The sequence below is a fragment of the Erinaceus europaeus genome, chromosome 7 (genome assembly GCF_950295315.1).
Source record: "Erinaceus europaeus chromosome 7, mEriEur2.1, whole genome shotgun sequence".
Classification (NCBI taxonomy): Eukaryota; Metazoa; Chordata; class Mammalia; order Eulipotyphla; family Erinaceidae; genus Erinaceus; species Erinaceus europaeus.
In genome coordinates this window covers 88510015-88525173 of record NC_080168.1, presented here as the reverse complement: position 1 = coordinate 88525173, position 15159 = coordinate 88510015, and the positions used below count along the sequence as shown (strand labels likewise).

The window sequence follows — 15159 nt, the reverse complement described above, 5'->3', positions numbered from 1 at the left end:
TCTCCAAACTAAGCACCCATGAGGCCACAGGTAATTGAAATTGGACTATGGACAGTCTCTTTTGCTTCTGTATTCCTACCTTAGAACCTCCAACTAATATTAATGCTGAACTTTTGTCTTTATACAATCATTGTGACTGCTATTCAGATCTTTAAAATTTGACATTAAGAATTTCTAGATGGATACTTGCTTTGCTAACACATATACTGAGAATTTCTAGTGATAAAGCAAAGAAACAAATTAAACAAAACCATACAATAGTGCTCATACCTTTGGAGAGGAAAAGTAAAAACGCAATTAAGAAGTGATAAATGAGGCTCTAACAGAAATGTTTTTAAGGACATGAATGGCCTCTTATTCTTTAAATTCATATAATCTACTTCCTATGTATAATACACTGCAATGTAAGTTAGTAAAACATTTGGGGGAATACATAAATGGTAAAAATAAATTATATTCATTATACTGCTCAGAACTTCCTAAAAATAAACACTAACAAGTGATTAACTGTATTTACAAAAATAATTAATCTGTACTCTATAGTTTGTCTTAGGTATACTCTATCTAACTTTTATAATAGTAGGTACTAAGATTAGTCATTACCATACATTATAATACATAAACAGTACCACTGTTATCAATTGATAATAGTACAAAGTAAGGTCAGACTTCTGGGTAGAAGAAAAGAACCAACTATCTGCCACTTACTTGTCAATGTCTGCCATGTTGTAAGAACTCCAATTATCTATGGAGAGAAATGTCAGTGTTAAAAAATAGTAAACAATTTATTTAAAACCAATAAAAACACCTGAAACCCAAATCTTTTAAATCAATTATCATGTCAAAAACTATCCCAAGAAGAAATGTACACTCTCATTACAAAAGTACTTATTTTAGAAGAAAAACCTTGGAACAGACTCACACAAATACATTAATATCCAAAATAATTGTTCTGAGCATACTGGTTAAAACGAGCATGTTACTGATAAGAGAATTACAGGAAACACAACTGGTGAAGAGTCCAATGAATGCTAGAGTCAGAAAAAAGGAATAATACAAACAAATCAATCTTTACTCATTCCTTTAACAGCGCTCTACTTTTATTAACAAACCTACTTATTTGTCATAGTACTTGAAATTCAAGTTAAAAAGCCAAAATCTACCACCTACCACTGCCCCTACATGCCTTTTAATAAGTTAATGACAGCTATAAAGCACTGAATTCCAATCTATGTCAAGTAAATCTCCACTTAGCAGCTCAGGCACAGTGTTAGGAGACTCCTAAGCATGAGGTCCTTGGCATCACATGTGCCAGAATGATCCTTTGTGGTTCCTCTCTTCCTTTTCTCACTAATAAATCATTAGAGGTCAGGAGAAATAAGGAAAAGCGAATTACATCAAGTCTTAGATCACCTCTATTAACTTTATCACCACTATTAACACCTTCGGCTATCCCTGAATATTCTGGCACATTGTAAATAATGCTCTTGTTCACCAGATTTGAACGGTAATAGAGCTGATCAGAGAATACAGTCTAATCTGTCTTTCTCATTATAAGACTAACATTGACTTAACATTTAAGTAGCCCAAGAGGTGATGCAGCAGATGTGGCATTGGATTTTTATGAATATGTTCCCAAGGAACTAGTCCTTGCACTGCATGTGCCAGAGTGATTTCTAGTGTGTGCTCTCTCCAAATTATTTTTTTCCCCACCTGTGGGGGAAAGCTTTGGAAGTGGTGAAGCAGTGTTGCAGGTGCCTCTGTCTCTCTTCCTATCCTCTTGATTTCTGTCTCTATTCAATAAAAATAATAAAAATATTTTAAAATTAAAACCACAGATTTTAACTTAAAATGCTAGGTGTAAATGATTCCTTTTATACAATATGCTTATCACCAAAAGGGTTAAGAAGAGTTATCTATTGCAGCAGCTGAGAGCTAGTGTTTAGAAATACTATAATCTAATATATAGCCTTTAGATAAATAAAGTATTTCCTCTTAATGTATCCTGTATTTTAAAATGTTTTCTATTTGCTTTAAATAATTCCTAATAGCAGTTACTCAGTGATAGGCCAGAGTGATAATGTGTTGTGTCAGAAAATGATTTGGATGTATGGGCCCCCAGATATCCCAGGTAATCTAATAATCTAAGCCCAAATTTAGTAGGGCTCATTTCTCATAAAATGTACTGCCCCCCCAAAAAAAGTATTAAGTCTTAATTGTTAAAGAATTCTAAGTAGAATTTTAATTTGCTAGTAAGGATTTTTAATTTAAATGCAGAATACTGTAGCAAATATGCATTCTTAGCTACAGCTAGCATTTCTACAAACTTATCTTTCTGAAGAGCCATTTAGTCATAGGAATAAAAAGGTATATTACCCGATTAAATCATTCACTTATGAGAATTTACATAAAACTAGAATCTAAGGGGGTTGGGCAGTGGCACATCTGGTTGAGCACACACATTACTGTGCACAAGGACCTAGGTTCAAGCCCCACTTGCAGCAGTGACACCATGCTGCAAATTGATCGATATCTCTTTTCCCACCTTCCCCTTTCTCAATTTCTTTCACTGTCCAAAATCAATCAATCTCTCTCTCTTACACACACACACACACACACACACACACACACAATATCTGTGTTTGTCATGTTCATGGTTCTTCTAAATCTTCACCTAAAAGTTCTATACAAATAGTCAAGAGATGACTCAGTGATAGAATATGAGACTTGCATAAAATTAATTCCTTGATTCAACCCCTGGCATCCACCACATATAACAGAATGATACTTATGGTTCTCTCAAAATACTTCTGAACACATCCTTTGGTGCTTCAACTTTCACCCTGTAGAATCTACATCTAACATTTCTTGGTTCCACAAACTCATATGACGCTCTATTTCCTTCCTGTCGTGTCTTCAATTCTTATAAATTGGTAATTATTTGATAGTTCCAGCTAACTAAATCAGAATTTTAAGAATTCTGATTAAAGAAATTACATCTGTTTTGCCAATCAATGCATAGTACCCTTCAGGACAGTAAACAGAATGTATGGCTATATAGATCAACTATGATTATTCTTTCTCAGAATCAAAAATGAAGCACAGTTAAGTCAGGCTGTAGCGCAGCAGGTTAAGCGCAAAGCACTAGGACCAGCCTAAGGATCCCTGCTTGAGCCCCGAGCTCCCCACTTGCAGTGGAGTTGCTTCACAAGTGGTGAAGCAGGTCTGCTGGTGTCTTTCTCTCCCCTTCTCTTCTCTCCATTTCTCTCTGTCCTACCCAATAACCACAACAATAACTACAACAATAAAACAAGGGCAACAAAAGGGAATTTTTTTTAAAAAAAATGAAGCACAGTATATAAAGTACTAAATCTTTAAGCCTGAGGTCATGAGTTCAATCCCCTGCAATGAATGTGCCAGGGTGATGCTCTCCTACTGAGGGAGAGATGAGTATATATACTTGTCTGCATGTAGTTCCTTATAAGCAAAATATCTCTAGAAAAATAGGGGCCTGGGAGCCCAGTAGTAGTGCAGCGGGTTCAGTGCACATGGCACAAAGTGCAAGGACCTACCTAAGGATCCTGATTCGAGCCCCCGGCTCCCCACCTGCAGGGGGTTGCTTCACAAGTGGTGAAGCAGGTCTGCAGATGTCTACCTTTCTCTCCCCCTCTCTCAATTTCTCTTGTCTTATCCAACAACAGCAGCAGTGGCAACAATAACAAGGGCAACAAAATGGGAAAAATAGCCTGCAGGAGCAGTGGATTCGTAGTGCAGGCACCTGAACTCCAGCAATAACCCTGGAGGCAAAGAAAGAAAGAAAAATACAAGTCGGGTAGTGGCCACCTTGGTTGAACACACACATTATTACAATGCACCATGTTCCCAGGTTCAATTCCTGGTCCCCACCTGCAGGGAGAAAGATTCACCACTGGTGAAGCAGTGCTACAAATGTCTCTCCTTCTCTATCTCGCACCTTCCCTCTAAATTTCTGGCTGTATCTATCCAATAAAGATATAAAAGTTAAAAATCATTAAATAAAGAAAAATACACCAGAAACCTACCTGTTGTTACTTAGAAGAAAGATTCTAAGAGAAAATAATAACTTAAGTTTCATTCTGCCATTATCTAGTTTCCCCACACAAACGTTTATTTAATACTGGAATTTGCTGGGTTGAATATAGTGTCTACTAGGGACAGTAATTAACAAAAGTATAAAAAAACAAATCCCCAAACTTCTAAATTCAAAATCTCACAGAACATTTATAAAATAACTATACTGCTGTCCTTAAGTATTCACTTTGTGAGGATACAATCATATTATCAACTCTTTTGTAATAAAATTCATTTAAATCTCATAGAAGATTCAAGAAAGAGGCCAGACAGTGGTGCACTCAAGTTAGGTGCACATATTACTATGCACAAGGACCTGGATTCAAGCTCTGCTCCCCACTTGCAGGGGAATGCTTCACTAACAGTGAAGCTGGTCTGCAGGTGTCTATCTTTCTCTCTCCCTTTCTCTCTTCTCACCCCTCTCAAATTCTCTTTGTCCTATTCAATAAAATAGGGGGAAAAATGGGTCCGGGAAGGCACTTATTTCTGAGATGTTTTCTTCAAACCTTCTACTGTGACTGCTTCTTGATATTAAAAACTTGTTTTTAAAAGTCTAAGTATGATTTGCAAATGTAAATTCGAGTCTGATCCTCTAGATGGTACACATATAGATGGTATACATACATATATATGTATATAGATGCTCTGCGTTCTCTCGGTCTCACTAATAAATCTTTAATAGAATAAAAGCAAATCCAATTTTCTAGTTAGATCATTTGAGTTGACACTTGTTCCACAACAATATCTAGCTCAGGCAAATAATTTCTAATTATATTTTGCCATCAACAAAATTAGAAAAATTGCTCCCTCAGTGTTCTGAATTCAATTCAGTTTTGAATTATCCATAGCCTTGAGTCAGTGATTTAATTCATTAGGATAATGCTTCAAGAGACTGTTTTGTCTTTGGCAAATATACTAAGTGACCAATAAAGGTTCTGCTGTAACATATAAAATGTTTGAGCCCAGGACCCCACTGCACCAATGGAAGCTTTGCTGTTGTCTTTCTCTCTACCTGAAAATATTCACCTAGAGTGGTGAAGCTCAAAAGTTAAAAACAGGGTAAACTAGCCAAGTATAAGGGCACAGGGAACTGGTGAATAATGCAACTCACCTAAATTTAAATATTTTTAAAAATATTTATTTATTTATTCCCTTTTGTTGCCCTTGTTTTATTGTTGTAGTTATTATTGTTGTCCTTGCACTTTGCACCATAAATATATATTTTTAATGTCAAGAAGGACTCCCATGTGAAGATTCTGAAAACAACAAGTCTGAGAGACTGGAACCCAAAATCTGGATTCTAAACAAGATATCCAGCTACTAAAGCAGGTGATTCTCAGTTAACTGTAGCACACCGGAAAATACAGATTTAGAGCACAGGTAGGACAGGTCACCTTAGCATGCAATAGGACCAGGGTCTCATCCCTGACACTTCATGGAAGCACCACCACCAGGTAACCTACACACATGGACTGTTGTATTTTCTTCCTGAGTCTCTATCTCTACCTGAAACCAAAGGATAAAAGTCAGCCTGGCAGCAATAATATGGAGAGTGGCCGAGGGCCCAGCATCAGCAAAACAAAACATTAAATAAGAACAATGAGAATTTGCTTTCTGAGAGATCTGAAGAATTTCCAGCCCTGACAGATAAACTAGATTATGCAGACCAACTTTACCTACGAAATATAACTAAGTACAGAATAAAATATAAAAACATTAAAAGCATGGAAATGCTAATAAATAAATAAAAAAGGTTACTAATCCAAAGTGAAGACAAAACAGAAAGCAAAAGAACAAACAGAAGGAAGTCATATCTACCCAACTGTCATTCTTAAATTTGAGCCTTGGTTTTAATTATTTGGGGTGAAAGCAAAAACCCTAGATCCAAGATGAGAATCATGATAGCCCTCTCAAATTAAGCAGAAACCCTAAAGAAACCCTTAAACAAAAGTTGAAATTCACCCTATCTGTGTTGTTACCCCAAACTAAAAGTTTTAAGCGGGTTCCGCCCAGCTGTGTTCTCTATCCTAAGAAACAGGAATGCTCATCACAGACATGAAATACACAATACACCATAGGAACAGTTTTCAAGAACAGGAAAAAAAAAAATCAGAAACCAGTCAGTCCCACGAAAACTTATCTTCAAAAAAGGACCATATACAAGCAAAAGTATAAACAGACAGGACATTGATGCTTGAAGACAGTTGCGTATAGTATCATCTGCAAAGAACAGCAATCACCTATTTAAGGTGACAAAGCAAATTTGGAAAAGGACTAAACAGTTGAAATGAAGTGGAAGCAAACTTAGAAGGAATCTCCCCAAAATATGACAGAGAAAACACAGTCCAAAAGGTTGAAAATGTAGTTCAGTGGTAGAATACATACTTCACATGTCTTTTGCATCCTCTCAGGCTGAAGTCATTTTATGAAGTCCCCAGTAATAATCAAAAAGCACCAACTTCAGAGCACATAAAAAAATGTATTCAGGGAGTCGGGCAGTAGTGCAGCGGGTTAAGCGCACGTGGCGCATAAGCATCCGGGTTCGAGCCCGGCTCCCCACCTGCAGGGGAGTAGCTTCACAGGCAGTGAAGCAGGTCTGCAGGTGTCTATTTTTCTCTCCCCTTCTGTCTTCCCCTCCTCTCTCCATTTCTCTCTATTCTAACAACGACGACATGAACAATAACTACAATTAAAAAAAAAAAGGGCAACAAAACGGAAAATAAATTTTAAAAATGTATTCAAATATGCCTAATAAAAGGTAGCACTGATGCCAGATGAAAGGTTCTTTTCTTCCCCATTTTATTCGATAGGACAAATTGAGGACAGGGAGATAAGAGACACCGGCTGACCTGCGTTGAGATCATGAACCATCCCTGCGTGCTCTTGTGCACAGTATTATGTGCACTTAGCTGGGTGCGCCATCGCCAGGCCCCCTAAAAGTTCACTTTATCAAGTTTAGGGATGTGAACCTGTCCTCTGCGACCAATGTACTTTACTAAAAGAGATGGGTAAAAGTAACAGTGCTCATCTACTGTGCCCAACAATGAAACAGGTTCTCAATCCAGTGATGAAATATCACAACGTTCTATCATGTACATACACTGTTATAGAGGATCTGAACAGGCTGATCACTAGATTCCTAAATTGGTCCTAACTTATTCTACTCCTAATCTTTCAAAATGACCAACGAGCAGTGATTTTGCTATGTCCACTCTGATGTCAAACTCTTTTAGTCATCATTTTCTGCAAAAGAACTCTATTTTGAATAAAGCTTTGGCAGTTTCCAGTCACCTGAAGACAATATGAACAAACCGAATCTGTGATAAAATGAACATTTTTTCCCCTTTTGGTGCCCTTGTTTATTGTTATTATTATTGTTGTTACTGCTGCCGTTGTTGCTGGCTAGGACAGAGAGAAATCGAGAGGAGGCAGAAGGGAGAAAGATAAGACATCTGCAGGTGGGGTATCCTTGAGCCTTGTACCATGTGCTCTCAAGCCACTGAGCTAACGCCCAAGCCCAAACAACAGCATTTTGACTTAAATTCTGGTATAAATGTTTGTTTTACTCTCTAGGCAAGTCATGTACCAATTAGTAATAGCTAAAAAAAAATAATAATAATACCAAGAGGATCAATGTAAAACTCGAGGGGCCAAGTGGTTAAGAACACACATTACAGTGCTCAAGGACCCGGGTTCAAGCTCCTGGTCCCCACCTGCAGGGGAAAAGCTTCACCGAATGGTGAAGTAGAGCTGTAGGTGTCTCCCTTTCTTTTCTTTTTTAATTTTTATTTATTTATTTGTTATTGGATAGAGACAGAGAAATTGAGAGAGAAGGGGGAGATAGAGAGGAAGAGAGACAGAGACATCTGCAGACCTGCTTCACCACCTGTGAAGCGACTCCCCTCCCCTGCAGGTGGGGAGCCAGGGGATCGAACAGGATCCTAACTGGGCCTTGCTTTGCGCCAAGCGCTTAACCTGCCAAGTGCTTAACGGGCCAAGCGCTTAACCTCTCTCCCTTTCTTTTTTTCTTTGCCTCCAGGGTTATTGCTGGGGTTCAGTGCCTGCATCATGAATCCACTGCTCCTGGAGGCCACTTTTTTCTCCTTTTGTTGCCCTTGTTGTTGTTGCCTTGTTGTGGTTCTTATTGTTGTTGTCGTTCGTTATTGGATAGGAGAGAGGGAAATGGAGAGAGGAGGGTACAGACAGAGAGGGGGAAAGATAGACCTGCTTCACCGCCTGTGAAGCGACTCCCCTGCAGGTGGGGATCCGGGGGCTGGAACCCGAATCCTTACTTGGGTCCTTGAGCTTTGCGCCATGTGCGCCTAACCTGCTGCGCTACTGCCCGACCCCACCCCTTTCTATCCCCCCCCTCTTAATTTCTCTCTTATCTCTATCCAATAATAAATAAATTAAAAAACTCTTGCATCCTCTCAGGCTGAACTCATTTTATTAAATTTCCAGTTAAGAGTACTAATTTAACTTGACCAAGAAAACCAGTACATATTTACTAATTTTAAAAGCCATGTCAATGGTACATATTTTCAAAAATGGTGGGACCAAGTGGTGGCTCACCTGATAGAACTCGGGTTCAAGCCCAGATCCCTACCGGCAGACTGATGAAGCAGTGCTGCAGCTCAATTATTGTCTCTAGCCTACAGAAATGTATATATATATATATATATATATATATATATATATCCTATTTCACTTCATAGTTCTTAAACCTGGCAAGTGGTGAGATTTCCAAGTGACAGCCTAAAATAGGTTTCTTGAGGATATTTGTAATGTGCATGCTCTGAAAGACTGCACCTCCCAGAGAGGATTTCATTTCCAGCACCTTCCTCTTCATTGTTTCCCCCCTCCCGCAGAGCTGCGGGCATTATTAAAAGAGTCTGCTACAAACTAGGCTGACTAAACCCACATTAATGCTTCATTCCTCTCTGCCATACCAGTCATTTAAAAAAATGATTTAACTTTTTTTAATCTTTATTTACTTGTTGGATAGAGACAGCCAGAAATCGAGAGGGAAAGGGGAGACTGAGAGAGACACCTGCAGCCCTGCTTCACCACTTGCAAAGCGTCCCCCCTGCTGGTGGGGAAGAAGGGGGGCTCGAACCTGGTTCCTTGCTCATTGTAACACGTGCGCTCAACCTGGTGTGCCACCACCAGGCCCATTATTCTTCAATACATAAAACAGTTTGTAAATATAAATCCTGGCAGTAAAGTCACTGCTGGCTAAATGACTGATCTCCCTCTCAGAACCATACTGGATTACATCGACTAGGATAGGATCTCCCCTCTAAGGAGGGGTAAACCTTGTGAAAACATCCATCCATATTTGACCAGCGGGCTCTGCAGACATGTGTGCAAGCAGCGGAGGCGCGGTGTGATGACCCATCATCATCTCACCTTCATTTTCCCCGGGTGCTAGGAGATACTAATTCTGATCTTTACAAATCAGAGGGGAGGGGCTGAGATGCAGGCGGAACTGGGCCCACCCGCTCACCAGCTCTGCATTCCCCCTCCCCCGTCCCGGCCGGGGTCTCCCGTCAGCCCCTGGCAGCGGCCACGTGTCTCATGAGCCGGTTCCCCCCCCCCCCCCGCGCGCGCGCCCCTGGTGGGCGGAGTCCCCGCCGCCCCGCCCCGCCCCCCGCGGGCCCAGGCCCTTCCCGCCCCTCCCTCCCGCCCTCACATCGGAATTCGCAGCCTCCGCCGCGTTTCCATCCCTCCCCGCCCCCAGCCGCCTTCCTGCGGGAATTATTTTTGAGAATGCGGGGGCGTCGCGGAGCCGGTGGGCCGCGTACTCTGACCCGGCCGCGGCCTGGTACCCCCCCTCCCCCGCAAGAGCGGCCGCCGTCTCCGCAGGGCGCCGCCACCGTCCGCGCGGAGAAGCCGGTGGGGCTCGGCGCTCCCGGAGCGGGGGGGGGGGGGGGGGGCCGACCCTCCCGGGCCGCACGGATCCGAGCCCCGGGCCCTCCCCCCTCAGCGCCGGCCGGCCCCGGGGACTGAGGTCAGGCCGCAGGGTCGACCCCGGGCTGATGGCTCCGGCTCTGGCCTCCCACAGCTGCCCGGAGGCCCCAGGCGCTCGGCTGCCCCGGGGTGGCTCCTCCCGTCCCTGGCCTCCGCAGAGGCAGCCCCGCCGCCCCTCCGCCCCTCCGCGGCACCCTTCCCTCTCGGGCCCTCATCCGTTACCGGCGGCGAGCGCTGGGAGCCGGGCGGCCGGAGCTGCGCAGGCAGTGACTCAGGCGGCGGCGGCGGCGGCGGCGGGAGGAGCAGGAGGCGGCGCCGCGAGCAGATGGCGCTAAAAAAGACCCGAGAGCCCGCCGCTCGCGCTCATATACAATTAGCGTCAGCACGTCGGGCCCGCTCCGCCGCCCTCCCCCTGGCCACGCCGTCGCCCGGCAACGCCAGCGGAAGGCGGGTCTCGGGCGAGTTGCCTAGCAACAGGACTGTCCTTCCCGGGCGACCTCGCCACTGTCCCGGTCGCGCCGAGGTTCCTCGGGTTCCCGCTTCTACCCCCCTCCCCCCATTTACTCCGCACCCCGCCGGGTCTTTGATTCACCCGGCGGTGCTCGAAAGGGGATCTCGACCCCTGGCGTTGGCGGGAGGCCCACCCTGTCCCCCTCGGTGCAAGGCCGCGAGGAGTGAGATGGGGCTTCAGCCTCAGGGCCCAGGCTCACTGCTGGGGTTCTGGTGCGGCGGCGGATCTCGCCCCAATTCCTGCAATTCTCTACTCACCCACCCACCCACACACACCCGTCCCCATTAACCATTTTCTCTCCCCGCCCATTTTTATTTTTCCGAGAAAAACAAATTGCTTCTTCTTGAGTGTCTCCGCGGCATCTTGTGCGGGTTTGTGTGGTGTCCTTGGCGTCCAGAGGTGCGCCTCCATCTTAAAGGAGGACTGGAGCCCCTCATGTCTGCTTTAGCTCTTTTGATGGATGAAAAGGGCAGCGCTGGATACTCGAGAAATTTTCTATGGAGGACGCTGTTATGTCATTGTTTATGAATAAAAAAAAAATCCTCAGGTCTGTAACAGATGGCATTTTTCCCCCTTGATGCTGAATCGAAATAGTTTCTCAGCGTAGGGATCAAGGGTCGCTAGGCCCTCTCAAGGGAGAGACCAGAACTATTTTAATAATGATGAGTGATGCAGAGATGTTGTTTGTCTTTTGCACTTTCATTTTCCAGTGTACGGTGGAAACAATGCACACTGTGAAGCAGATAAGAGAATGCAATCATCTGCTGTTAAGGCATACACTGAAGAGATTCTCCAAAATGTAAAATAGTGCCACTCTAAGCTCTTTGTTTTGTTACTTTTCATAGAAGAAGTTTTGATGACATTAAATTGGTTTTTATTGTTGTTAAGTGAAATGACTAAGATTTCTTCATTTCATAGGTAAAGGATATCGATAATGCACATAAAAGCTCTTTTGCGTGTTCTCAACTCACAAAAGTACTCTTTTTTGTTTGTTTGTTTCCTTTTTACCAGAGCACTGCTCAACTTTAGCTTATGGTGATGTTGGAGACTGAAGCTGGAGTCTTTGGTTCCTAAGTCAAGAAAATCTTTTGCATAACCATGAGGTTATCTCCTTGACCCTCAAAGAACACTGAAGCCAAAACGTTTGGTACCCTTTTCTCTAAGTATTGTATTCCTTGAAACTGCTTGCTTCTAGACTCTTCTATGGTAATCCTCAGGTTTGGCTACTCTATCCTGTTTTTAAGGATACAATTATCAGGTGTTTTTTTTTTAATATTTAATGTTTTATTTACTTATTTATTGGATAGAGACAAATCAAGAAAGGGGGATAGAGAGACACCTGCAACACTGCTTCACCGATCATAAAGCTTTTCTCCTACAAGTGGGTGTCAGGGACTTGACCTGGGTCTTTGCGCATGGTAATATGTGTGCTTAATCTGGTGTACCACTGCCCAGCCCCTATAAGTATCTTAACACTCTTCAAATAAATTCTTTCCTGCTCTATGCTACAGGTAAAACTGGGTTTACCCACTCAGTTTGTGTCTTCATATGATTCTTTTTTTTCCTCTTGTCTTCTTCATATACATCCTACTCAACAATGGTATAAGGTTAATAAAAATTGGCTATCACTTGTACAAAGTTTTTGTATTGAAGATGCCATGAGGCTCTGGAGAGAGTATAATGGCTATGCAAAGGACTTCCATGCTTAAGGCTCTGAGCTACCAGTTCCAGTCCTCAGCAGCATCATAAACCATGCTCTGGTAAGAGAAAAAAAAAAATCCATAATGCTAAACTAAATCAAAATTCCAATATGTACATAAACTCGGCATTAATTTCAATGGGAGCAAGAAGAGTTCTAATCAGTTATCCACAAGCAAAGTAATTAGTATGTTAAAATTAACTGAATAACTTCTACTTCCTTCCCTTAAACATTTATGCTGGTAGATCTTGTGAGAACAAATTGAAAAGTTCACACTGGTTTCTATTCCTCTCCAAAGTGCCCGGCTGATTTTAGGTATTGACCTAAAACTTCACATTTCTGGCAGTTCACTCCCTCTCCACATTTAAAGGTTTATCAATGCCAATGAATTTCTCCTTCTTTATACAGTTCTCTCTTTCAGAGCACCATTCAGCTCTGACTTCTGGTAGTATGTACAGGAGACTGAACCTGGGACTTTAGAGCCTCAGGCATGAGAGTCTTTTTGTATAAGCACTATTCTAACTCCCCCACCCCAAACCTCTCTCTCTTGGCTTGTAGAAGACTGCTTTCTTCCTGTGACTTCATACCATCTTCCCACTTTTGCATAATTCCCCTCTTTGCAAAGTCACAGATTAAACTGGCTATACCTGCATTAGCCTCATTTTAATCTGATTACCTCTTTCTTCCTTATAGATTATTTCTAATTAAGGCTATACTATGAGGTACTGGGGGTTTGAATTTCATCATATGAACACAATCCAACCCATAATGCTAGGTCCAACAAGTATGTAAATTACAGAGGTCAGGTTTCTTATCAGGGAAAAAGTCACAAGTCAGTAACAAGACTGAAATTATTCTTGTGGTGCTGGATTAAGGTCAGGGATATTAGTATGAATTCATGCTTAATAACAGGAGAAAAGATGTCTGTGTGCATCAGTTGTTATGTACACACATGCATTTGCTAGCTCTATCCACTAAGAAGATCTAGAAGGATAATATTTCAGTTGCAAATATATGCCCTGCACTCAGACACTGACTTAAAAGAGAAAAAAAAAAATGATGTACTCATAAGCACAAGAAAGACAGGAATAAGGAAAGAGAAAGAAAACAAAAGCACCACTGGCACATGAAATGCCAGTAATCAAACTGGGGACCTGAAACCAAAGCTCCAACCACTGCGTCCCCTCCCAGATTGCTCAGATATTGACTTTAAAATTTTTTTTAAATATTTATTTTATTTATTTATTCCCTTTTGTTGCCCTTGTTGTTTTATTGTTGTAGTTATTATTGTTGTCGTCGTTGTTGGATAGGACAGAGAGAAACGGAGAGAGGAGGGGAAGACACAGAGGAGGAGAGAAAGATAGACACCTGCAGAACTGCTTCACCGCTTGTGAAGCGACTCCCCTGCAGGTGGGGAGCCGGGGTTCGAACCCGGATCCTTATACCGGTCCTTGTGCTTTGTGCCACCTGCGCTTAGCCCGCTGCACTACAGCCCAACTCCCAGATATTGACTTTTAAATGTCGAACAGATGGAGTGGCTGAATCTAGGGTTGGAACACTGAAATACAAGCTGAGTCGAACATCCTAAAGTTCTAGGAAGAAGTGTTAAAAAATAAAATTGGGACATGTCAAAAGAACTCTTCAGTGGCCAGGGAATTGTATCAGCCAAATAGTGACAGTATTGAGTTATACTCCCAAAGAATAAAATAAATATACACCACTCCATATTGGCATAAACATTATTAATAAGTAGATTAATATTGATGGATATAGGGCAAATCAGCCTTTTTAAAAGAATTCCTAATAGTATATGCAGATATTCACCATCTCAGAAAGTGAAGATTAATTCCCTTCTTTTTAGTTGTGGACCAGCTTTAATGACTCACTTCTCAATCTTTTGCATTTGGAAAAGGAAAATAGTAACTTTAAGGAAAAAGATATTAATGAGAAAGTGGGGGGAGAGAGTGGCATGGCGATAGTAGAGAGAACTAGAACATCACTCTGGCACATCTGGTGCTAGGAAACCAACTCAGTACCTCATGATTGTGGGCCCAATGATTTTTCCACTGCACCACCTCCCAGGCCTCAAGCAATTAACTTTATAGCAGAGAATCTTGGAAGACACCACCTTAATTAAATGTTTTAGCAGACATCACGTTCTCTTTCATTTAATGGGGTGAGAAGAACATTTTTATTGATTAAATACAAACATATCTATCTACCATTATAATGGAAGAATGAGAGTGGAGTGCAGAAATTTAAAACAATTTATCTGGAAGAGTTTTGCAGTGGAATGGAGTGGGGAAGAGTTATAGGATGCTTAATAATAGTAATAATATAATAATAATAATAAGATTATAGACTTTTTGTCAACACTTAACATTCAATAGCGTTCATTTCTGAATACTCTATATCAGCAACATCAACTTGTGAAGCTACATGCCTGCACAGTTCCACTACTCCCAATAGACTATTTATTTTTCCCAAGCCAGAGAAGGAAAGAGGCAGATACACTACTCCAAAAGCTTAGGAAGTTTCCCTGTGCAAAGCTCCACACCTCCTCTAATGTGGTGGCCAGGGGTTGAGACCAGAATCCTCATGCATAGCAAAGAGTGCACTCTGTTGGGTAAACTACCTTCTAGTCCCTAAAATTATGAGTCTGATGTTTTGTAAAATTAGTCCCTAAATCTACAAGAAGCAAAAAGCAAAATAAATAAATATAAAAAAAATAGAAGGCGTCAGCGGTAGCACAGCTGGTTAAGTGCACATGGCTCGAAGTGCAAGGACCAGTATAAGGATCAGGGTTCGAGCCCCAGCTCCCCACCTGCAAGGGAGTCTCTTCACAAGTGGTGAAGCAGCTCTGCAGGTG

At 41.9% G+C, this 15159-nt stretch overlaps 1 protein-coding gene across 4 annotated transcripts in view; it reads right to left on the bottom strand.

Annotated features, from left to right (window-relative positions):
* Window positions 1–10427, bottom strand: part of NAP1L1 (nucleosome assembly protein 1 like 1) — a 34463-nt gene extending 24036 nt beyond the window's left edge. For 2 of the 4 annotated variants that reach the window (XM_007526517.3, XM_007526518.3), the window contains exons 1-2: window positions 10303–10426; window positions 709–745 (exon numbers count right to left, since the gene is read on the bottom strand). In XM_007526517.3, the coding sequence (XP_007526579.1) occupies window positions 709–725 (17 nt within the window). In that variant the 5' untranslated portion in view covers window positions 726–745; window positions 10303–10426. Of the gene's footprint in view, window positions 1–708; window positions 746–10302 lie in introns of all 4 variants that reach the window. The other 2 variants (XM_007526519.3, XM_060194925.1) reach the window with 2 other exon arrangements.
* Between the last annotated feature and the right edge of the window lie 4732 nt (window positions 10428–15159).